This window comes from Oryctolagus cuniculus, chromosome 1, assembly GCF_964237555.1.
Source record: "Oryctolagus cuniculus chromosome 1, mOryCun1.1, whole genome shotgun sequence".
NCBI lineage: Eukaryota > Metazoa > Chordata > Mammalia > Lagomorpha > Leporidae > Oryctolagus > Oryctolagus cuniculus.
Window position 1 is genome coordinate 73,878,343 of NC_091432.1, and position 25,040 is coordinate 73,903,382.

Here is a 25,040-nt window from a genome sequence, read left to right on the forward strand (position 1 = left end):
AATTTCTTAATTGACAAAAAATAAAAACTAGTACTGTTTTGGTCTTTAAATTCACACTCCACTAGAATGTTTTCTGATGCTGAGGTTAAAAAAGTGAACAAATGTTTTGATGCACAACTCATTACAATAAGGACTTAAGGCTTCCAACACATGACAAAGATTTTCTTGTATCTCTCAGATGCCAGGCAAAGTCAGGGAAGGATTTTGGTCTCCCAACCAAGAAGGAATTCTAGATATGCACTTTAAAAAAATGAGTGCTTTAGAAATGATTGAGCTCAACGCAGTTTTTCTGAAGCAGAAATGTTCCCAAGGCAGGGTGAAGAAAAAAAATTATTGAGAGAAAAGAAAAAGAAACAATGAAGGAGAAATCTTTCAACAGAATAGAAACTGTGAGTCCTTCTCTGTGTGTATGTGTGCATGTGCATGTGCGTGTGTGTGTCCCTGAAAGGTTTTGATCCTGCTCTATTTGTTATCCTAGAAAAGTTCTTCTGAAGAAAGGTCTCAGTGTAAGCTCTGCTTGAAAGCAGCCAAACCCTTGGAAATAAGGACAGCTCGGCTATTTATTAATGTCAAATATGCAGCCTGCGAGAATCAGTCAGCTTGCCTTCTGGAAGCCATACAGAAAGGTTTTCATGCACCTGCCTCTTAGAGTCCCAACTCTAAGACAGCAGTAGTAACCACCAGAAAAAAAAATTAAAAACAAATTTTTTACAGCTGAACATAAATACTTTCAACTTTCTGAATAGCTGATCCCTGAATTTTTAGAGAATTCTTACTGAGGTCTCATCAGTGACCGCAGCTTAAAGCTTGCTCAGAAATAAAAGGCAAAACAGAGTCATTTTCCTAAATTGGCAGAATTTAACCAAATTACCACAAAACTCACCTTGGAAACAAAGAGAAATGGAGCAGAAGAAGGCCAGATTTCTTACTGGCAGTGCCACAGTGGCAAATATCCCAGAGTACGAAAAGCTGCCAAGTGGAAGAGAAAAAATTAAAAGACTTTCTAAAAACAGCCAAGCCCAGTGCAGACAGCATTCCCAACTGCTGGGGTAAGCTTCATAAGCAACACACAGGTATAAGGTCCAGCCTTGTTCTTTATTTATAGCACAATTCAAAATCATTAAATCAAGTGAAAAAGAAATGGCTCTCATTTCCTGGACTGACATCAGACATCCTTCCTACCAGCTGCGATTACATCATCTTTATCTATCATCTGCTTCTTCATAGGGCATGGGTTGGGAATTTAACAAATGGGGGAAAGAGACTTCAACCTCAAAATCAAGAAATCCCTGCTTGCAGGGAAAAACAGGGGGCGACTCTCCCTTATGAAAGGCAGTCAGGAATTCTGTTCCAGTTGTGAATGTCACAGATGGTGTGGGAGAGCTGTCATGAAGAGATCCCTCCTTGGAGGTGGTGCAAAGACAGAGAGGGCCTGAGAAATCAGTTTCTTCTATCTCAACCCATTAAATCTAATGATAAAGGAAGGACAGCAATTAAACATAGAAAACCAAAATGAACAGGAATATGGATAGACATGAACGTAAAAAGAGAAACTGAAAATGATCAGATGTTGCTTAGTGCCGCCTTTGCAAACTGTCATAGAAATCTCTGATCCATCGCTTCATGTATCTGACTTCCAAGGTGCGAGCTAACAGTACAGATGCAGGATCATACTCATTGTTGGCTCGAAGATCTAAATGATGGGCCCCTTCTGAGATGGTGATCGCAACCAGGGTGTCTGTGATGTCTTTGGTTACTCCACCTCCTGACCAAGGGTCTAGTTCACCATTGCTGCAAGTAAGCAAAAGAAGAAAAATTAAGGTTGTTTGTTTTTATGTCTATACTCAAATAAGACAAGAGAAATCCAGTCTAAGTATAACACCTTAACTTGTAAACTTATAACTGGGGAATCTGATCTGAGGATTTGTCATATAGAGAGGAGCTTCAAACAAGAGTTTTACTGTATTTCTGCAAGTAAAAAAAATACATGCAAAGAAGACTGAAGTTGGTGCCCTCATGAATTAACCTAGACTATTCTTGGACTTGGAATTTAGAAGCCTGAAACACCACCCCAGATTTATCATCCAAAAGCCATGTGATGCAAGTTACCTAACTCAGTTTCCCTATCTGTAAAATGAGATAGCAAAGCCTACTTCACCACATTGTTGTAAATATTATGCCAGATGGGTGTCTATGGAAGTATATCATAAGCACAAGTGTCAGACACATGGAAGTCCCTCATTAATGCTGGTTTCCTTCTTTCCTAGGACCCAACTACCAAGGTAGTAAAAGAAAAAAAAAAGTCCACATTTTAAAATGTTAATTATCTCTTAACTCTTTTTTAAAAAGAAAAAAGGAAGGAAATTTGCATTTTTGTTGTTGCTATTCAATATAGTACAGTACTCTGGGAAACAGTGTGGTGGAACTAAAAAACTGTCCTCAGGATCTGGAATCAGAAAATGTGGATATTACTCAGATACTCATTTTACATTAGCCTTAAAGTTAAGGTTATTAGTTTTGACTGATTCACACAACACATTTCAAAATAATATAAATAGGACTGGGGCCTGGGGCAGTAGATTAATCCTCTGCCTGCAGCACTGGCATCACATATGGACACCGGTTCTAGTCCCGGCTGCTCCTCTTCAAATCCAGCTCTCTGCTGTAGCCTGGGAAAGCAGAAGATGGCCCAAGTCCTTGAGCCTCCCTTCTTCTGGGAGACCCAGAAGAAGCTCCTGGCTCCTGGCTTCAGGTCGGCGCAGCTCCGGCTGTTGCAACTATCTGGGGAGTGAACCAATGGAAGGAAGACCTCTCTCTCTGTCTCTCCCTCTCACTGTCTGTAACTCGACCTCTCAAATAAATAAAATAAAATCTTTAAAAAAATAATATAAACAGGATCAGTCATCAAAACAGGCTTACTGGCTTTTCATTCAGTGGGACACATCTGATATTCAAACTCAGGCCTTATTTTCTTGTACTATGCTGCATTTCCTGCGTACGTGATTGCTGTTGGAAATCATAGCACACACACCCTTAATGCATGTGGTTAGAGTAAGAAGAGCATGAGCTTTGAGATCAGATACAGCTGGCTTCCAATCCCAGGTCTACGTAATCCCATGAAAACTCAGATTCCTCAGGATAAAACTGGCATCCAAATACCTGGATCTAAGTACCTGGCCCATGGCAGTATTAGATCACTTTCCCTTTGTAGATGTGTGGCATCTCTTAGCAGATATCCATATACCACTTGAAATCATTTACAGAGCATTTTCATATGTGCCCTGACATAAGTTTAATACACACTTCAATAAAGTTAATTAAAAATAGATCTTAGTAAAAAAAAATAAGAATGGGAATAGGAGAGAGAGGAGGAAGAGGGGTGGGAGAGTGGGTGGGAGGGCAGGTACGGTGGGAAGAATTACCATGTTACTAAAGTTGAAATTATGAAATGTCTGAAGTTTGTATTCCTTAAATAAAAGGTTTTGGGGGGAAAAATACACACTCAATTTTTCTATTATTATTTACAAAGCCTGAAATAAAAAAAATCTTCTAGGTCACATTAACAGATAAGATACATGAAATTATTCCCATCATCTACATAATCAGGATAAACTCTCAGCTATACATAAAATCTATAGACAGACAACCATGAAATATTATCTTTAGCCAAGACCTTTCCCTTGAACTTCAGAACCAAAATTCAACTCTTTAGTGAACATTTTTACATGGAAGTCTAATGAGACATCTCAAACTTAGAAGATCCAAAACTGAACTCCTGATGTTGCCCAGCTCCCAACCAGCCCTCCCATCATCTTCTTAATTTCTGTTAATGGCAACTTTATCCTTTTAGTTGCTCAAACCACAGTCTGTTTCGCTCCTTAATCTTCTCTTTGTTTAACACAACTTCTGACAACAACTCCTGTCAGTTTTATCTTCAAATATACCCAGAATCAGACTGTTCTCAGCACATCTACTGCCATCACCCTGATCCAAGTCACCATGATCTCTAGCCTGAAGGACAGCAAGACCCTTGTAACTGATCTCTCTGGTTCTACTCTAGTCCCACTACGATCTAACATCAACAGCACAGCCAACTTGACCCTGTTAAAATCTCGATGAGATGTAACTCCTCTGCTCAAAACACTACACGGTTTCCCATCTCATTCAGAGTAAAAACCAAAATCCTAACTAGAAACCACAGTCTCTGCATGATCTCGGCCTTCGGCTGCCTCTGTGCTTTTACCTCCTGAGACTCCCTCCCTCAGTCAACTGTACTCCAGCACACTGACCTCTCTACTCTACCTGAAGGAGCACATTCTGGGGACACTTAACCTCTCAAAGTTTCTCCCCTGCCTACCCTGCTGTATGGAGTACTCCTACCCTCCCAACCTCATGGCTGGCTAGCTCCTTTACTTCTTCCTGATCACTTTTCAGAAGACCTTGGCAGGGTCTTCCTTGATCACTCCAATCCAAACTTAGAACCCTTTTCCCTTACCTAACATTTCCCAGCCCCCTTCCCCAGTTTCTTTCTTTCTCCTTAACAGTTGTATACATCTAACATGTTTAGAGGTACTATTACCTTGTTCTCAAACCAGGACTCCATGTGGGCAGGGATTTCTGTTTTTATCTCTCACTATATCCCCAGTTCTTAGAACCAGGTCTGGCTTATAGTAGGAGCCAATCAAACATTTATTGAAAGAATACAAAATATAATACCCTACATAGAGATCTATAAATACACGTATCCAAGTTTACAAACATGTTGTAAATCTCTTCAGTACTTTTTACAGAGTTGATATGATGACTATAAACACTTACAATGACCTTCAGCTGTGTGTAGTAGTGGAAGAACAATGAACTAGGTCAGCATCTGTAAGTTTTATATCCTTACTAGCTGCACAAGTTGGTAAAACCTCTATGAACCCTAACTACCAGGTGTATTATAGAAAAAAATTTTCAAAGAAAAATAATGCCCCTTCAGTGATATTGTCAGAGCCAAATTAAATAATATACATGGAAATAAGGTATAAACAACAAAAGACTACACAAATATAAAGAAATACAATTATTATTCTGTGAGCATGAGAAGTGTTAATACCTCCTAGAGGTAAATGAAGTGTGAAAATAGATGTGAAAGCATTTCTCATAAAAGCTTGGTTAGTGGGGCCAGCACTATGGCATAGCAGGTAAAGCCACCACCTGCAGTGCTGGCATCCCATATGGGTGCTGGTTCCAGTCCCTTCCTTGGGCTCCTGCACCCGTGTGGAAGACTTGGAAGAAGCTCCTGGCTCTTGGCTTTGGATCGGCTTAGCTCCGCCCATTGCAGCCATTTGATGAGTGAAGCAGCAGATGGAAGATCTCTCTCTCTCTCTCCCTCTCTCTCTTTCTCTCTGCCTCTGCCGCTCTGTAACTCTGCCTTTCAAATAAATAAATAAATCTTTTTTTAATTTTGGGGGAACACTAATTTTATCGACATTTTCTAGATAAATGTATAAATTATATTCGATATTAAACATTTAGATATATTAAGTATGCATGTTTGAAACACAATTTTTACAATTTTAGGAAACCGAAATTGTGGCACAGCAAGTTAAATCATTGGGTGCAACACGGGTATCCCATATAGGCACTGGTTCGATTCCTGGCTGCTCCACTTCTGATCCAGCTCCCTGCTAACAAAAGACTGCCCAAATGCCTGAACCCCTGCATCCATGTGGGAGACCTCAATGAGGATCTTGGCTCCTGGCTTCAGCCTGGCCATTGCAGCCATTTGGGGAGTGAAACAGTAGACGGAAGATCTCTTTCTGTCTCCCCCCACCCTTCTCTTTGTAATTCTTCAGCTTAACCTGCTGCGCCACAATGCTGGCCACCAAGAAATACATTTTTAAATTCCCATTCCATTATCAACACACTTCTCTTTAAAAAAAAAAAAAAAAAAAAAAAAAAAAAAAATTCAACTGCAACTGAATAACATCATTCTTTAAAAACACTCGAAGATGTACTTTCTTTGTTGTAAGTAAGAACAAAGTGGAAAACTCCCATGCAAAACATGTCTTAGATAAATTGTTAGACTAAACCATACAGGGGCTAGATTCTTTAGCCTTTATCATTGCTCCAATTCAACAAGCCCAACCCAGATAGGAAACTCTCCATTATTTGCAAAACAAAAAAGCTATCCCAACAGCCACATAATAAGCAAACTGCATTTGATTTAAAAGGTCATCTGAAACTGCCTAATGGCTTAGCAACAGTGTTTGGAGTTGCTGAGAGACCTAGGATGCACATTGCCTTGAGTTTTTTGGTCTTGGACATGTGAAAACTAAACTAATCATTGGGAAATCTACCAAAAAAAAAAAAAAAAAAAAAAAAAAAGCTGGCTTTCATAAGAGGTTTTTGATGCTTGAGTAAAATTCTCACTATCCAGCCTCACTTATTCACTGGCAACATTTAATACTCCTGAGAAATTATGTCAAACTAATCAGCTCCACAAGGAGCCCTTTCTGGATTTATATCTAAATAACTGAGAATATCTGTTGGCAAAATAATGTCTATACATGGAGGACAGGAGGAGAACTAACAAAACATGGTGGTATTTTTTTAAAAGGAGAGAAATGGGACTTTTAACACCTACTATTTATTAAGGTCTCACTCATTCATCAAATGTTTGCTAAGCACCTACTATGTATTAGGTATTGATGGGGTCCACGGGATTCAGCAGTGAACAAGATCAAAACAAAAATCTCTGCTTTCATGATGCTAACTTCCTTGATAATTTGCTCCTTGAAATAACCCTCTTGGTCACTACTTCCAGCTATATAAATTGGCAATTTTTTTAATTTATTTTAATTTTGGCAGGCAGAGTGGACAGTGAGAGAGAGAGAGAGAGAGAGAGAAAGGTCTTCCTTTTTCCATTGGTTCACCCCTCAATGGCCACTGCGCCCAGTGCGCTGCAGCCAGCACACTGTGCTGATCCGAAGCCAGGAGCCAGGTGCTTCTCCTGGTCTCCCATGCGGGTACAGGGCCCAAGCACTTGGACCATCCTCCACTGCATTCCCGGGCCACAGCAATTTAACAAAGGCCACCCAGCTAATTCGATGAAGAAGTAGAACAGCACCAAGGTTTACCTGACTTCAAAGCTCAAGCTGCTTACTGGCAAATCTCCAACAACTATAGAGTGAACTTTCCTACTAAAAAAAAAGCAGATTTTTGTGAGGTAACCTAAGGAGAGAAGCCTGAACACAAAGATGCTTTCCATCTGGCTTCCAGGACATTTTCTGGTTCACCAACCAGAAACATTTTATAGCTGGTAGCCACTAAACACACAAAACAAAGACACCTAGGGCTGCTCCTTTACTTTGGGAATGTGCTTTCTTCAGAAGAGGAGGATAATTTTAAATTGTTTAATAAGTTTTTAAAAAGTTACATTGGATTTTTTATCCCTAGCAATCTGCAGAAAAAGATTTATTTTTGAGAGTAGATCTGCTACTACAGAAAGGTAAACCAGCATCTTCATACATCTGAAGCTTTCCTAAGCTGTGTATTTCATTCCTCATCCTTATCAACACGCATACTTATGGGCACCCATTAGATGCTAGTCACTATGACAGGTGCAAAAGACACAGAGATGCTTAAGATGAAATCTCTGACATTGAAAAGTTGACAATCTCACGGGGTAGATAGAACCAACAGATGATTTTCATATAGGCAATAACTGGTCTGCACAGGTACTGGGGAAACTAATCTTCAGGGAAGATTTCTTGGAGGAGGTCTGAATCTTAAGAAAAGGGGAAAAAGGACAAGGAAAAGAATATTCAGGGACAAACATACAATTCCCTGTGGCCAGAAGATAAAGTGTAAGTTGGAGAGTATATTTAATCATGTATTCATTCAACAATGTTTAAGCATATATATGAGTATTTGCCAAGTCTGGGACAAGGACTGTGCCAGGTTAACTCTCTTAAGCATCACAAGAACTCTATGCGGTAAACTCATTTTACAGAAGATGAAACTGAGAATCAAAGAACTTAAGTAATATTTAAAACAGCTCATTATTCTTCCACACAGCTCTTTTAAAAAATCCTTTTTACACAAGCTAAAAGTTTCTTACACTGAGCTGTAATTTCCACCTACAATCTCTGTTCCACTCTTGAAAATTTTCTCACAAAATCTACCCCCTCTTCTGGTGATGAGGAGGAGGAATGGGAGGAGGATTTTGATAGCCTGAAAAAAATTATATAAAAGAGCAAGTGGATAACTAAAATACTTATCTGTAATAGTTGAACCCAATTAAAAGATAGAGTAAAGGCTCCACTTAACAATTCAGCTTGAACTTCAACTTTGTAGGGTCAAAGAAAAGGATGGATGACCTCAAAGTTCAGAATACTACAGTTTAGATAAACTCCTAAAGTAAAAGAGCAAACTGACAAAGTACTTCCTCTTCTGATGGAACAAAGATGAGTTTGGACATTGGTATGATCTGAACATCTCCCAGAATGCATGCATTGAGACTTAATCCCCCATTGTGGTGGTATTAAGAGGTAGGGTTTCTGGGAAGTGGTGAAGTTATGAGGGTTCCACCCTTATGAATGGAGTAGTAGTGCCTTATAAAAGGGCTGGAAGGAATTAGCTTAGGCCCTTTTTTGTTCTTCTTGCTTCCACCACAAGTAGATGCAGTCTTCAAGGCACCATCCTGGAAGCAGAGATCAGGCCTTCACTAAACACTGAACCTGCTGGTGCCTTGAATTTGGACTTCTCAGCCTCAGCAACTATGAGTGACAAATTTTTGCTGTTTATAAATTACCCAGTCTTGGATATTTTGTTATAGCAGAACTAACAGCCTAAGACAGATACAAAAGCTTAAACTTAATCCTTTTTTAATCCTCTCAGTCTTTTCCTGATTTCAAACAGCCCAAATTTAGTATAGTTTCCAACAACCCTAAATAGGTTAATTTGCTCAACTATCACTTTACCAGAATGATCTGAAAAGTACAGCTTTGAAGAATATTCTTAAAGACAACACAATTAAGGAAAATAAACCAAAAAAACCTTAAATTTGTTTATTAAAGTCACTTTTTATTTGGGTATCTCATTGCGATTTTAATTTCCATTTCACTGATGATCAGTACTGGTTTTTTACTATTGAGTTGTTTGAGTTCCTTATATATTCCGGTTATTAATCTCTTATCAGAGATTCTTATGCTTTTATTAGAGTTATTCAAATCATTCTTGCCCATTCCAGTGTCCTAAAACATTTCCCCTATGTTTTCTTCTAGTAGTTTCAAAGTACTAGATGGGCTGGTCTTGCATTTAGGTCCATAAACCATTTTGAGTTGTGAGAGATAGGGGTATATTTTCATCTTCAGTATGTGGATATCCAATTTTTTCAGCACCTTTTATGCATGTTCTCAGGAACTTTGTCAAAGAACAGTTGGCTACAGATATGTAGGTTTACTTCTAGGATCTTCATTCTGTTCTGTTGGTCTGAGTATCTGGGTAGAGTGTGTTTCTGTCTGTGTGTTTTACGATACCATGCTACTCTAATTACTATAGATTTATATAGATTTGGGGAAATCTTTTATTAATTGGTTGCTTTCTGACTAGCTGACAACCTAATGTTCGAGCCAAAACTTGGAAATTTCATAGTCAGATACTCTAAAAGTCTACTCAATGAACTCTGATGTGAACAAGTATCAAATCCGCAATCTCCTAAGAAGTAGTATAATGTAGAAGAACAAACATGGGTTTTGTAGTCAGACAGGCCAACGCAGAAATCTGGTTTTATTGCTAAAACGACGCTGAATAGGCTTTGGCAAGTGATTGGATACAGAGACCTGCAGTTTCCTCCTCAGAATAAAGGGACTATACCCACTACTTCACATGGCTGTTGTTAGGACTCAACTAGGTAATTTATTTACAGTGTGTCACATAGTACTTAGAACAGAACAGAGTGCACACTTCAAAAGTGTTTGCTGTTTAAACAGTGAAAATGTTTAACTATCATTAATAACAATGGTAACAATAATAATACAAATGGACAAAAAGATGATGCTTCATTTTTGTGCTGGTAAGGTTTTTTTTAAAAAATATTTTAATTTTGTTGCTATTGTTGGTTTTAAGCCTTTAAGTACAAGGGTAATAGAACATATAAAAATTTATCTTTTCAGCATCCTTTGTCTTTCAAGAAATGGGAAAATGTGATGGATATTAATGTTATATATTTTTGTTTGTTTGTTTGTTTTTTGCTTAGTTTTTTGAGAGGCAGATAGTGTTGGTTCACTCCCAAAATGCTTGCACCAGATAGGGCTGGGCCAGGCTGAAGCTAGAAGACTGGAACTCAATCCAAGTCTCCCATGTGGGTTGCAGGGCCATCACCACTGCCTCCCATTAGCCGGAAGCTGAAATTGGAAGCAGTGTTGGTACTTGAACTCAGGTACTCCCATATGGGATGCAGGTATTTCAAGCAGCATCTAAACTAGTAAACCAACCACTACTATTGCATTTTATACTGTTTTACTGTCCAGCATTTTTCTGGTTCTATTTTCTCAGCTATTGTACAAACATCTCCCTTCTGCAGTTCATCTTTGCACCAGCAAAAACTCACCTAAAAACGATGTTAGAGTGTGAACTGATGTTTTTCCCACCATACATGGTAGTGATCCAGGAGGGTCTTGGTCTCACACCCCACTGTTTAAAACAGTCATCAGAAAATTCTTTCAAGTTCCACAGGTGAGGTTCAAACATGTCATCGATACCATTAGTACAAAAGGGCATGACTATTTCTGTGCAAGCCTAAAAAGAAAACCAAGAAAGGACCCAAAGAGAAAATGAGTCACAAAGATATTAAATAATTTGTTCAAGGTCAAACAGCTGGCAAGTAGCAAAACCAGGGTTTGAATCAGGCAAGCCAGCTTCAGAACCACTGTAGTGCCACGTAACCTCTTGTTACCCACAGAAAGGTTTGGCTGAGAAATCACAGAAGTTAGAACTATCTGGTCCTTCTTCATAAACTCCTTTCTTTTATATCTATCACCACATTTCACCCATAAAACTACTCTAGAAGGAACGTATTATTATTATTATTATTGTCTCATTGTACAGATAAAGGAATAGAGGCTCAAAGAGTCAAGTTAAACACCCCTTCTTATATGTTTCCACAAAAATGCTTCCTTATAAGACTTATTAAGATCTAATTTAATATCTACTTAACTAGTTATCTTTCTCACTAGTCTGTATTTGATAGTAAGATCACATTTTATTTATCATTGTATCTTTGAAGCCTAAAAGAGGGTCTGCCACATAATGGGTACTCAACATATATGAGAGAGGGGGCCAGAGCTGTGGCATAGTGGGGTAAGCAGCCTGCAGTTCTGGCATCCCATATGGGCACCGGTTCAAGACCCAGTTGCTCTACTTCTGATCCAGCTCCTTGGGCCCCTGCACCTGTGTGGGAAACCTGGAAGAAACTCCTGGCTCCTGGTTTCAGATCGGCACAGCTCCGGCTATTACAGCCAGTTGGGGAGTGAACCAGTGGATGGAAGATCTCTCTACTTTCTCTCTCTCTCTTTGCCTTTCCTTCTCTCTCTGTGTAACTCTGACTTTCAAATGAATAAATAAATCCTTAAAAAAACATATGAGAGAATGTCAAAAAGTTTGTGGGAAAATGAAATTAAACAATATTTGGGGTTGATTAAATATATGAATGAATATGTGAAGAAACTTATCTGATATCTCACAGTGTAAGATAACAGAGCCCTGAATTACATTCAGTTAGGTGTATAAAATCTTGTGTACTCTCTATTACACAACTGCATCAGTGAAAGGATATTTCACTTAGAGAAATTATGGGTTCACACTTACCTGATAGCTCCAGCCCAGGGATCCCAGATTGCTAGTTGTAGTCTCTGAAATGTTCAGGCATTTTGCCTGGCCTGAATAATTGTAATATACATTCAGAGCTTGGAAAATATTCTGCAGCAGCAGTGAATCAGATACATTGGGATCTTTCAAATACTGGCAAACTACCTGTCATTTTAGAGAGATAAACAAATGGAGATATAAAAGTACTGGTTAAAAACACAAAGAATAAATGACTTTTATTTATCATGAAGCTTTCAAGCCTCTAAGTGCATTGCTTGAAAATTTTTATGTCTTGATTATAATCCCCTTTATAAATTAATAAATCTCTTAAATTACTCCTCAGCTTACAGAAATAAGCCAAAGTCATTCGCGTGGAATGCAAAGGCCTTTCCACCTACCATGCCAGTTTTATCTTTATTTTTTATTTTTTTGATATTTTATTTATTTGAAAGACAGAGTTACAGAGAGAGGTAGAGCCAGAGAGAGAGAGAGAGAGAGAGGTTTTCCATTCCGCTGGTTCACTCCTCAAATGACCTCAACGGCCAGAGCTAAGTTAATCCAAAGCCAGGAGCTTCTTCTGGGTCTCCCATGCAGGTGCAGGGGCCCAAGGAGTTGGGCCATCTTCCACTGCATTCCCAGGCCATAGCAGAGAGCTGGATTGGAAGTGGAGCAGCAGGGACTCGAACCAGCCCCCATATGGGATGCCGGCACTGCAGGCTGGGGTTAACCCACTGTACCACGGGGCACCGGCCCCAGCCTGGTAAAACCATTCCCCACCACACCAAGCACTGCCCTTCCTCTTTGCCCCTGCTAACCCTGGAATGTCCTTTCCCTACTCTCCTACGCCACCAATACCTGCTACAAACTAAACATCATGCAATTGCCATGGTGTAGTAGGCTAAGCCTTGGCCTGTGGCACCAGCATCCCACATGGGCACCAGTTCATGTCCCGGCTGCTCTTCTTCCTATCCAGTTCTCTACTTAGGGCCTGGGAAAGCAGTAGAAGATGGCCGAGTGCTTGGGATCCTGCACCTGCATGGGAGACCTGGAAGAAGCTCTTGGCTCCTGTCTTCCAATCAGCCCAGCTCCAGCCATTGCAGCCATTTGGGGAGTGAATTAGCAGATGAAAGACCTTTCTCTCCATCTCTCTCCCTTTCTCTCTCTGTAACTCTGCCTCTCAAATAAATAAATAAAATCTCAAAGACAAACGAACAAAAAAATTACCTAAGCTCATCTACAATTCTCAGCTCAAATTATCACCTCCTCTCTGAGGCCATCCTTGCCAGTGTTCCCAAGTCAGAAGAACCAAACCACTCCCACCAAGGTGCCTCCATTATGCTCGGTATCCATTTCTCTATCAGAGCCCCTGTGATGCTCTGCTGCAATCATTTGCCTCCAGAACGCCTCTCTTGGCACTTAGCAAGGTATCTGGGAACTGTTTGCTGGGTGAATTAACATAATTTTATGCAGTTGCAAAATTTGCAAATCTGTGGAAACCCACAAACTCTAAGGTCTGTGGTGTGATAAGAAGAACATCCTGCAACTCCCCAGATCCCAAATATTTCTATCACTAGCCTATACCCAGCTGGTTGAAAGTCTAGCTCTAAAAATCACCCGCAACACTTACAATTATGAGTGAAAGCTAAGACTAACTAAGCAAGAGCATGACACTTCATGAGAAACAGAAATATCATGTGTGTTCATAAGGGTCTATATTATACAACAACTGGTATAATGTATGCATTTCACTGTATGTAGATTTTACCCTTCTCCCCAAAAGAATAATAAACAAATATGGAACTCTAATTAATTATATCAAAGCAAATATTTGAGTAGATGTCTGCAACTTACTTTAAAATGTATTAAAAATCTAAAATGGATTCAAGGATGAATAAAAGGATTGATAGATGAATATCAATGTAATAAATGGAATATAGCAAAATATTTACAGAAGGTAAGTAGAAGGTTTATGGGTGTTCACTGTTTATTTTAACTTTTCTGTATGTTTGTAATTTTTGATAATACAATGCTGGGGAAAAATCACAGGCAGGGGAATCAAAACTGATAATAACAACAATAATAACTATCAATTATTAAGCACTGGGTTTACAAAATTCCTGTTTCAAAAATTCAAAAATATTATTATTAATCTCAGACAGATTGTTGTCCACTATATCACATATAGAAACTAGTTCTTAGGTTAAACCATTTTATTCAAGGCTATCTAGCTAGTAAATGATAGAACCTATATTTGTCCACAGGTATCTCTGACTATGAAAGACACATCTTATCCATTATGCTACATGGTTTGGGAGCTGGCCCCATATAAAGCTGCGAAGAGTCCTAGTGGCAAGGAAAATACATTAAGATTGCATCCTTTATCAAAGCATTGACATGAATCTAATGATCTGTTCCCTTCTATTTCATATATATATATATATATATATATATATATATATATATAAAGATGATACATAAGTCTGGCCAAAATGAGAGAGATAAGTTTAGAGAAGAGGCCAGGAAAGAGGGGCCCAATTCCTCCAGTTCTAAAGGATTTCTAAGCAGCAAGGGTAACAACGAAGCCTGTACCCAGGACATGCTCCCAGTCAGGACAGGAGGGCACAGAGAAAACAGGCAAGATGCCACAAGCAAACCCAGCCCCCACCACAGTTCCGCCTACGACAAGCTCTCAGCAACACCCCCTGGGGAAGAAAAACCAGAAACTTGAAAAGGCAGAAGAAATGATTTATAGTAAAAATTCTATGCCTCTCCCCAAATATATTCTGCAGGACAATATTTTTATGGAATGTTAACTGATATTTTGTGAGGAAAAAATTTCTTTGTCAAATAATTTTAAGAAGCATTATGTTAGCAAATGTGACAGTTTTCTTGTTGGCAGGATTTCTCAGTCTTTAACATGGTCACCTGCAAATGTGACTTTCCAAAAGGAAGATAGAGTGTGCATCATTCCCAGTATGTTTTTAGAAATGCTGAGTTTGAGAAAAATCAGAAATTAAGATGTCTGAATAACTGGGTATACCTTTAAAAAGTAACTATGAGGTCATAAGAATAAAGTCTAACGGGTTTATGATATAATTGAAGAAACAGGAGCTTTACAAATCTATGATGCCTAAAGCAATAAGGAAATGCAAATTGAAGAAAACTTAAAAGTCATACAGTGCAGTGTTTTACTACTTTGAGTTATTCTTGATCATTCATGGTAAGTAAAAAAAACAATTTACAAAAAAAAACTAACATTGGCATTGAGCTTTTCTCCCAAAATGTTCATAAGAAATATGCTATTCAGAAATTCTCAAGGCAATATAGATGTCAAAAAACAATCATGGTATTTATTAAACTATTGCCAGACACCAGCAGTGGACTCAGTTCTTTCAAAAGGCAGCACAAAACTAGAGTAGACACATGGAAGGCAGAGAGGAGCATTATGTTCAAGCACCGTCTAGTAGATGAGTGGATGAGGCAGGGTGACAATGCAAGCTGGGCAAAGGGAAAGGAGGTACTGATGTGCAACAGGTGGCCTAAAACTCTGGAAAAGAACACTAGCAAGTGAGTGTGACTCACACTGGCATCAGATCCCCTCTTAGAGCTAGAACACTGGGCCTCTGTCAGGCAAAGAAAAGGAGTCCCCATGAATAGCCATCTCTGCAAAGAGCAGTTACTGTCACTCCTTAAAAGACACAAGCGTGGCTGGAGACCGGCACCAGCTGACAGTACTTGGATTTCGGCAGCCACAGTTACACAAAGAGAACACCGTGGCCAGACACTTGGCCTATGTAGATAGAAATTCCATGTCCAGATTAAAGACATCCTCACTGTCTTCTGTGAGGTCAGATCACCCATGGAGTCCTGGGTTCAGTTCCGAGCACCACACCTTAAGGATGCTGATACATGTAAGAAAATCCAAAATGGGGAATCAGGACGGGGAGATTGGAAGTTGAAGAACAACTGAGGCAACCTTAAATTGGTCATCCGCATCATTCCCAACCTTTCATTATTACAAATAAGGCCACAAAGACTATTCCTAAGGCTAGATATTTACAAACATGGGTACTTCAAAAAGTTTGTGCAAAAGTAGAACTAAAAGTCTCTCCCTCTCTCTGTTTGTGGCTTTGCCTCTCAAATAAATAAATAAAATCTTTAAAAAATATATTTTGTATGTCCTTGATTGTTTTCTTGGGATAAATTTATAGAGACCCCTGGTTCAAAAGAAATAAACACTTGTTAAGGCCTTTAGAACATAACATCAAATTGCCTTACAGAAAGGAAGTGCCAGATTAAAATTCTAACAATATGCTTACACAGGAGGCCTGAAAAATATCACTTAATTTTTTTGCAAATTTATAATGGTAATTTTTATCTCAGTGGTTTTAACATTCCTTTCTGAATCAAAAATTCTGTGAGTTCAAGCACTATCTTAAAGCATAAAAAACACAATCTCTGCATATCTGTATGCATTCCCTAAAAGTTTTGGTAGCAGTTCTTACTTCAAAAAATTACTGAAGTAAAACTGACAAGACTGGCCGGCCCCACGGCTCACTAGGCTAATCCTCCGCCTTGCGGCACCGGCACACCGGGTTCTAGTCCCGGTCAGGGCACCGGATTCTGTCCCAGCTGCCCCTCTTCCAGGCCAGCTCTCTGCTGTGGCCAGGGAGTGCAGTGGAGGATGGCCCAAGTCCTTGGGCTCTGCACCCCATGGGAGACCAGGATAAGTACCTGGCTCCTGCCATCGGATCAGTGCGGTGCGCCAGCCGCAGCACGCCGGCCGCGGCGGCCATTGGAGGGTGAACCAACGGCAAAGGAAGACCTTTCTCTCTGTCTCTCTCTCTCACTGTCCACTCTGCCTGTCAAAAAAAAAAAAAAAAAAAAAAAAAACTGACAAGACTTCAGCTCTACTGCCATGCTTATTCAAAGACTACAAAAATTCAAAAGGAGATATATTCATGTATGTTTATTAAATATGTGATGGATGCAAAAACATGTAAAAATTAAGGTAAACTGTCATGAAATTACCACATTTATAAGTTAAACATAATCAGATATTGGCAATTTTTGTTTCACCTCATGTAATGCTTCAAACCTGATAAGCTGCAGATGAGGGCAAACCCTGGCTTGTTGGTTATTTTTACCCAGGGACTGTGATTTAATTAGATATAGAGAAGAGTCCCTGACAACCACCTCTGTTCAACATACTCCACACCAAGGAATGGTCCAAGTACATGGGCCCCTGTCAGTCACCCATGTGGGAGACCTGAGTAGAGTTCCTGCCCAACCGTACCTGTTGCAACTATTTGGAGAGTGAACCAGCAGATGGGCAATCTTGCTCCTTGTCTCTCCCTCTCTATCACTCTGCCTTTCAAATAAATAAATAAATCTTCAAAATACTCAATACCCAGGAAGTCCTGTAGTACAGTTTCTATTTATTTTGTGGTCACTAGCAAACAGCTTCTTCTAAACACTTTCTACATAAGAAATATCATTCGTATTTATGCCCTAAATTCACTGAAATGGGAGCCACTGAGGTTGCAATGGCCAACACAATTGAAATCGCTCAAGGCTAGGTACTTGCCCCATGAGGACCCAGGGAGCAACACAGAGGACCATTTCCATTTCACAGAGGAGAAAGCAAGCTCAGAGAGCTCTGGCTATAGTTACCACAATTTAAAAACTGTGAATAGAGATTCTAAACTCAGACTTTGATCATGAAGTCCTGGCATAAAAATTTGCCTTCTATTACTATTATACTGTTATATAACTAGCATCAATTTAGTGCTAACTATAAACAAGATACTATGAAATATTAATAACAACCCTAATAAGCATTATAATTATTATCCCCATTTGCAAATGAGGAAACTCAAGCACAGAGAGATTAAGAAACTTTTCCAAAGCTACACAGCAAGGAAGTGGCAAAGCTGAGATTTAAATGCAGCTTCCATTTATAACAAATATACTATATATATATATATTCACCTTTGAAAACTAAAGTAGAAGAGAAAAATAATAAAAACTGCCTAAATTTTAAACAAATGTTTTGATATTTAGATTATCTTACATTATTCTTAGATTATCTTCATCTTTTTCTAAGTTTATTTGTGTTAGGTAAAAACTGAGACATTATTCTGTAGCAATATAAAATCACAAAACATTTTTTAAATTCTATTTTAAATGTTTGACTAACAAGTAATACTTGTACATTTTTATGGGACACAGTGCAATATTTCAACACATATATAGGCCATCAGCCTTTCCATTTCCTTATCTTTTCTTTGTGTTTGGAGTCCACCAACTTCTTTCCTCCACAGGCAATAGTAAAAGGAAAACTGTAAAACAGTAAGAGTAAATGAAACCCAAGTATCAACACTTGAAATAGACAGACATGATTCACTTTCTATTTCTTCCCATGAAGATGAACATTCAGGAAACACTTTAAAAGAGCATCAGAAGTACACTTTAGTAATTCTGGTTTTAAAGAGTATGGAAACAGTGGAGGAGTTACAACATTCAGGCAACTTTAGTACCAAGCTGATCAGATCTGCCTCAAATATTTAGGCTCTGTCCTTTGAGCCTAACATATAGAGAAAAAGTAGAGATAATCATTTCAGTGTCCATACCTATGAGGATATGCATCTGAATAAAAGAAAGAAAAGTGTGGAGCAAGGAAAAAAATTTTTAAAAGAAGATAGGTTTAAAAAAAAAAAAAAAAGGCCAATCTCCTCTCAGAGAGCGTGGTCCATCCACATTAGAGAAAGGATTAAGCAGATACATTCAGCTTTTCTAACAGATTTTCTTTCTCTAAGACTTCAATACCCCTCTCACACTCACTCAGATAATCACATTAGTTTTGTCATTAAAAGCTCCCTTTTCATAGAATGCACCTAAACCGCTTAAACCACCCAGAGAGGTCGCATACATTATCAAACACCAAGACAAACGGAAGAGATTTTCCAACTTATGTCTTACTATTTCACTCTAACTATCTGCACGCTCAGAAGGCTCAGCTAAAATATTTGATGGGTTGTCAACTAAAAAAATGATTCCAAAATTGATAAACTTTAGTATCCTTTACAACTGTTCTTTCAGCTGAGAAGAGAGATAGTAGTTTTTTTTGCCGGCAGAACAGTCAAATGACTAGGGGTTTGCTTTCTCTTTTCTTGTCTTCCTTGTGTTCTACCAGCCAAGTCCATGATTATTTCTGCATGAATGTTGCAGCTTCTGTTAACAGTAAACAAAAGCAAATGGAGTCTGAGTGTGCAAAGCCCAAAGACAAATTAAGAAGAACGATACTTGAATTGACACGGAAAATGGCATTTAGTCGCTGCCGATGGATCCTTCAGAACTGTACAAGATCCAAGCAGAATTGGAAATCACCTGCCTTTTTTTTTTCATAACCCAACTGTTACATATTATCTCACCATCCTAAGCCTGAGTTACAGACTCAGAAAAGGACGGCTGTTTGTCAGCCCTTTAAAAAGGAGGAAGTGTATCAGAGGGAGGAGGAGTCCTGGTTAAATGGAACTATCCAAGTGAAAGAGCGGTCCCCAACTGGGTAGTGTTCCAGGGATTAGGGGGTTGGGAGAACAGAGAGGGGGGTCAAGAAAGGAGAAAGAAAAAGAAAGAAGAGTGAAAGAAAGTGATCCAAAGCTAAAAGTTTGGGAGGGAAACATGTAGTGGAAAAATTCTGAAAATCAGATGGGATGAAATTGGAAACACAGGCAATGGGAGTTTTTCACTGAAGAGACAAGAGAGAAAATAACTTTTGATTAAGTGTAGGTAGCAAACAGAATCACAAATAACATGATATATAATTGAGAATTCTATAGTATGCTCTTAACAAGAGAAAGGAGAACTTTAGTAAGAAATAACTGAAAAAAGAACAAAAACAACTGATACAGGACAAAAGATGGAAAAGGTTATCATAGAAGAAGATGCAGCTATCTTCCCATAAAAATAAACTTCTATCACATATATAATATATATAAAAAGATAAAAGGGTTGTACTGATTCAAAAACAGAGAACAAAATATCTAAAGTGTACTCCCTTAATTTCAAATGATTATTTAGGAAAGCAAAGAAGAAAAAATTTACACTGAAGACCCAACAGCAAAATATTTCAAAAAGAACATTAAAGAAGTGGAGAGAAAACCAAAATCAGCTGTCCTTTTCACTGCTCCAAATCACAGGAAATCAACACCAAAAAGCTGAATTTCTCTGGCTGTTTTTCTAGATCCATTATCAAACTATAGCCCCCAGGCCAAATGAAGCCCACTGCCCATTTATTTTTATAAATAAAGTATTATTGAACACAACCATACTCATTTGTTTATGGATTATCTATGGTTACTTTCATGCTACAGCTGCACAGTCAAGTAATTGTGACAAAGACCATATGGCCTGCAAAATCTAAAATACAGCTCTTTCTCTAAAAGTTTGCCAATCTCTGTTCTAAATAAGGGAATTCCACATATGTTTTTATCATCTGACAACTCATCTGTTCTTCAAGTGGGAATAAAGATGCAAATGCAATTCTCATTTTGTATACAGAGTACAGAGTTGAATCTGATAGTTATCGCACTGAGCAGTGATCCATCCAAACCTTCAAACTGTCCTCCTAATCCAATGCAATGTGGTAGATCAGAGGTTCTGAAGGACAGACCCATGTTCAAACCCCACCTCTGCCACCTCTTAGCTGAGCTTTAATTTCTCCTTAATAAATCTGGCATTATACTGCTTTTTCCCAAAGTACCATTCTGAGGATCAAATGAGATCACATATGTGCGAGTGCTTTATAAATAGTACAGCAGAACAGAAGAATAAGGCAGTATTAGCACACAGACGTTTATGGAGACTTCAGATTTAGTATTTCCTCATTATACTTGTCCCTCAGGATCAGAAAGGAATTGGTTCCCGGCCCCTCCATGGATATACACAAGTATCTTATATAAAATAATGTATCATTTGTATAAAACCTATGCACATTCACCTCATACTTTAAATAGTTTCTAGATTACTTATAACACCTAATACAATGCACATCCTATGTAAACAGCTGTTATGCCATATTGTTTAAGGATAATAACATGGGGGCCAACAATGTGGCATAGCGGGTAAAGCCGCCGCTTACAGTGCCAGCATTCCATATAGGCTCCAGTTCGAGTCCCAGCTGCTCTACTTCCAACCCAGCTCTCTGCCATGGCCTGGAAAAGCAGTAGAAGATGGCCCAAGTCCTTGGGCCCCTGTACCCATGTAGGATACCCTGCTCCTGGCTTCAGGTCGGCTTAGCTCCAGCAGTTGCAGCTATCTGGGGAGTGAACCAGTGATGAAAGACCTCTTTGTCTCTCTGCCTCTCTGTAGCTCTGCCTCTCAATTAAACAAATACATCTTTAAAAAAAATTCTTATTTAAAAAAAAATATGTGCATTTAATCATTCAAAGTAGCAGTTTAAGCAAGGTGTATATTTAATTATTCCAAGAGATAGCTAAATTAAAAATCCTTTTAAACCTGGGTCTTGGGGCCAGCATTGTGGCACAGCAGGTTAACCCCCTGGCTGGAAGCGCTGGCATCCCATATGGCCACCAGTTCAAGAACCGGCTGTTCCACTTCCAACCCAACTCTCTGCTATGGCCTGGGAAGGCAGTAGAGTATGGACCAAGTCCTTGGGCCCCTGCACCCGCGAGGGAGACCCAGAAGAAGCTCCTGGCTCCTAGCTTCAGCTCAGTGCAGCTTCGGCCATTGAGGCCAATTGGGGAGTGAACCAACGGATGGAAGACCTCTCTCTCTCTCTCTCTCTCTCTCTCCCTCCCTCCCTCCCTCCCTCCCTCTCTCTCTCTGCCTCTCCTCTCTCTGTGTAACTCTGACTTTCAAATAAATAAATAAGTCTTTAAAAATAAACAAATAAATAAACAAAACCTGGGTCTCATATCACCAATTCTTTTATTTCCAGTACCCATTCTTGCTTGAGAATCCATTGTAGTCTCTGAACCTAACCATCAAGTTGGACAACTTTTGTTTTTAAAATTAACAGGAAAGTTCTTTACAAAGGAATGCTTAAAAGGAGCATACACAACAAAGAATTTTGACGTGAAAAAGAACCTTAAAATTCGTGGTGTAGTGTAATTTATCTTTACATTTTCCAGAGTGTTTTCACACCCAGTATTTTATCTGCTCCTCAGCACAAACCCATCTGGTATATAAGTATTACTAACCCTGTTCTACAGCAGAAGACATGGAAGCTCAGGGAAGAAAAGCACCTTGCTCCAAACTACACAGCTAGTAAGCAGCTCTAAACCAAACCTTCACCTTCAGCATATGAGTCAGTGTTCTTTCCAGTCTGCCATGGTGCATGGGGAGCATCCCTTCAAGATTTATGCAGCACTTAGAATGCCTTAGCAGCTCACTGCATCATAGGACTAGGATAACAGCTGCTATTTTTTAAAGTATCAATGGTGTATAGCAAAGATTTATACACACACATATATCAAGTTAGGTAACATGTCCAAAGTCACATAACCAGAAAAGTGACAAACCCAAGATTCTGATATAGACTTGAATAACTCAATAGATCCCCTGTATACCTAGGATCTTCTCTTGATGCTGAAAATCAGAGGTTGCATATGAAAATGAAAATGAGAAGTGTGTTATTAAAAATGATGAGAGGACATTTTCCTGTTACCTGGATAGGCCATGCAGGTAAAGGCTGTAAAAAATCGGATGCATAAGGATAATCTACCATTGCTAGATTCACCCAGGTTTCAGAGATCCAGTCTTTCAAACGTCGGATGTCAGAAGAAGTTAATGGGTCACATAAGCGAAGGGTTTCAGTAAGCCACTGTAAACCACCTTCTGCGAACAGAATCACATTGTCGGAATCTAAAAAGTACTAGTCAAAAGAAGTCTTCACAGATCATTTGTTATTTATTTAGTATTACAGAAGACTCAATTTTCCATACCGCTCCTCCAAGAATGCATTTTCGACATTCAATAACATATTTTTAGAGCAACTGTATAATCCCATGATAGACAAGACAAGTTCCCTTTCTTCATTGAGCATATCAGAATTAGCACTCTGAACTATTCCTCCCTTTTAAATATTATTAAAATAAATAGGTAGAAATACTACAGAAGGATGAGAATGTATAAACTACAACTAAATAAAACAAACAGATGTATACAACAAATATAGAGTTAAGCAAAAGACAGCCAACACACAGAAAACATAGTTTATGCAAGTTTAGTTACCAAAACATTCAAAACAAGCAAAATGAATTTACGGTTCTAGAAGCGAGGATAGTGACTGGCTGGGTAGGTGTGGAGGTAGTGACAAGAGGGGATTTTTCAGATGCTGATGATGTACTTGTTTTGGATCTCCCTTTGCACTCACAAGCTATGCATTTTGATTTATGCACTTTTCTGCATAACATGTTCCATAAAATACAATGTTTACTTAAAGAGTGCGACATGTTAAGTTTAACAATTTTAACATTTAAAATGAAAGGTTAAAACACACACACAATTCCATTCTCTTAGCTAAAGCTTACTTGCGGTTGAGAGTCGATTAATGGCACCCCAGGACCTGCGGATGCTCTCTGGACAACCTGGACTACTTTTCCAAAAATCTGTAGTTACAATCTTCATAAATGCCTCACAAGGTACCAAATCCTCAAACTGCCAGATAGGGGCAGAAGCTGCAAGAGCTCTAAACAGTATGGAAAATAAGAAAGAAAAGAAAAAAATACATGTAACTCATCTAATTCCAGTTTTAACATAGCTGCTAATGGAATAGAAACTAAAAACTTCAGTACAATAGAATGGAGTAAAACAAATCTCTAAGTTTGCCTTGATAGTCATTAAGATGCATTTATATCCAACATAAATGCACTTACCCTACTACCACATGAGGATATTTCATCCGGAACCAGGCTGCAAGCATACCACCATAAGAGCCCCCTAGGGCAATAACAGGCTGATTTTCAGCTCCTGGGATTGTCCTTTTCAAGTGTTTGATTAACTCTGCAAAATCAGCCAGAGCTTGTTCTGATGTCAGAAAATTCAAGTGTCTGGAATCCTAAAGAAAATAACAAAGAAACCGTATGTAAATGTGTACAAAATAGCACTTAGGCATAGCATAGATCCAGAAAAGAGCCAGAAGCAGATAAGCTCTTCTCCAAATAGAACTTCTGACAATTGAGCTAAAATAAAATGCCCAGAATAACAGCCATGCTGGTACAAGTCACTTATGAAAAATGATTTTAAGTTTGTGGAAGAACATTATGTATTCTGCACTCAAATGCGATTTCTTTTAAATGTTATTTACCAAAGACCTTGTTGAGCTTGTAGAAATAATATAAACAAACTTTAAGAAAAATGTGATGGAATATAAAGTAAAGCTTAATAACTTTTATCATAACTTATATTTCAAATCGACACATTTAAAATGTCTACCACATAGGCAAAGATAAATTAAATTCTCTGAACAAATGAAGATCATCAGAAAAATAAAATATGTCCTTCCTCATCACAAAGACTATATATTGTGTTGGTCTTTTCAACAACTGGAACAAATGAGGATGCCTATGGTACACAACCATAAAATTGGGAGGGGGAAAATACTTTCAGGGATTGTATGGAAAACAAGCAAAGAAGACACTGATCCCTGAGAAAGAAAACCCACACGGTAAGTTCCATGACGGTCTAATTCTTTGCACAGGAACAGTTCCTACTCCGTGTAAGAAGGCAAAGCTCAGAGTATTGCTCAACTGAAAAGGATAACCAGATATTGCTAAAATACAACACTCCTTCCTTTAAAGCGTGAAAGCTGGGGCCGGTTCTGTGGTGCAGGGGGTTAAGCCACTATCTGCAGTGCCAGCATCCCATATGGCTGCCTGCCGGTTAGTGCTCCAGCTGTTCTACTTCTGATCCAGCCCCCTGTTAATGTGCCTGGGAAAGCAGCAAAGGATGTCCTTGGGCCCCTGCATCCACGTGGGAGACCCAGAAGAAGCTCCTGGCTCCTGGATTTGGCTGAGCCCAGCCCTGGGATGGAACATCTCTCTCTCTCTTCCTCCTCTGTGTGTGTGTGTGTGTGTGTGTCTTTCTCTGTAATGCTGCCTTTCCTTTAAACAAAAAATAAATAAAATAAAATAAAATAAATAAAATTTTAAAAAAGGTGA

The 25,040-nt window shown here is 38.8% G+C and overlaps 1 protein-coding gene across 2 annotated transcripts in view; it reads right to left on the reverse strand.

Annotated features, from left to right (window-relative positions):
* Positions 1-1,076: 1,076 nt before the first annotated feature.
* Positions 1,077-25,040, reverse strand: part of PRCP (prolylcarboxypeptidase) — a 74,958-nt gene continuing 50,994 nt past the window's right edge. For both annotated transcript variants that reach the window (XM_017344368.3, XM_008263350.4), the window contains exons 4-9: positions 23,757-23,938; positions 23,412-23,569; positions 22,547-22,716; positions 11,857-12,021; positions 10,601-10,788; positions 1,077-1,791 (exon numbers count right to left, since the gene is read on the reverse strand). In XM_017344368.3, coding sequence (XP_017199857.1) covers positions 1,575-1,791; positions 10,601-10,788; positions 11,857-12,021; positions 22,547-22,716; positions 23,412-23,569; positions 23,757-23,938 — 1,080 coding nt within the window. In that variant the 3' untranslated portion in view covers positions 1,077-1,574. The remainder of the gene's footprint in view (positions 1,792-10,600; positions 10,789-11,856; positions 12,022-22,546; positions 22,717-23,411; positions 23,570-23,756; positions 23,939-25,040) is intronic.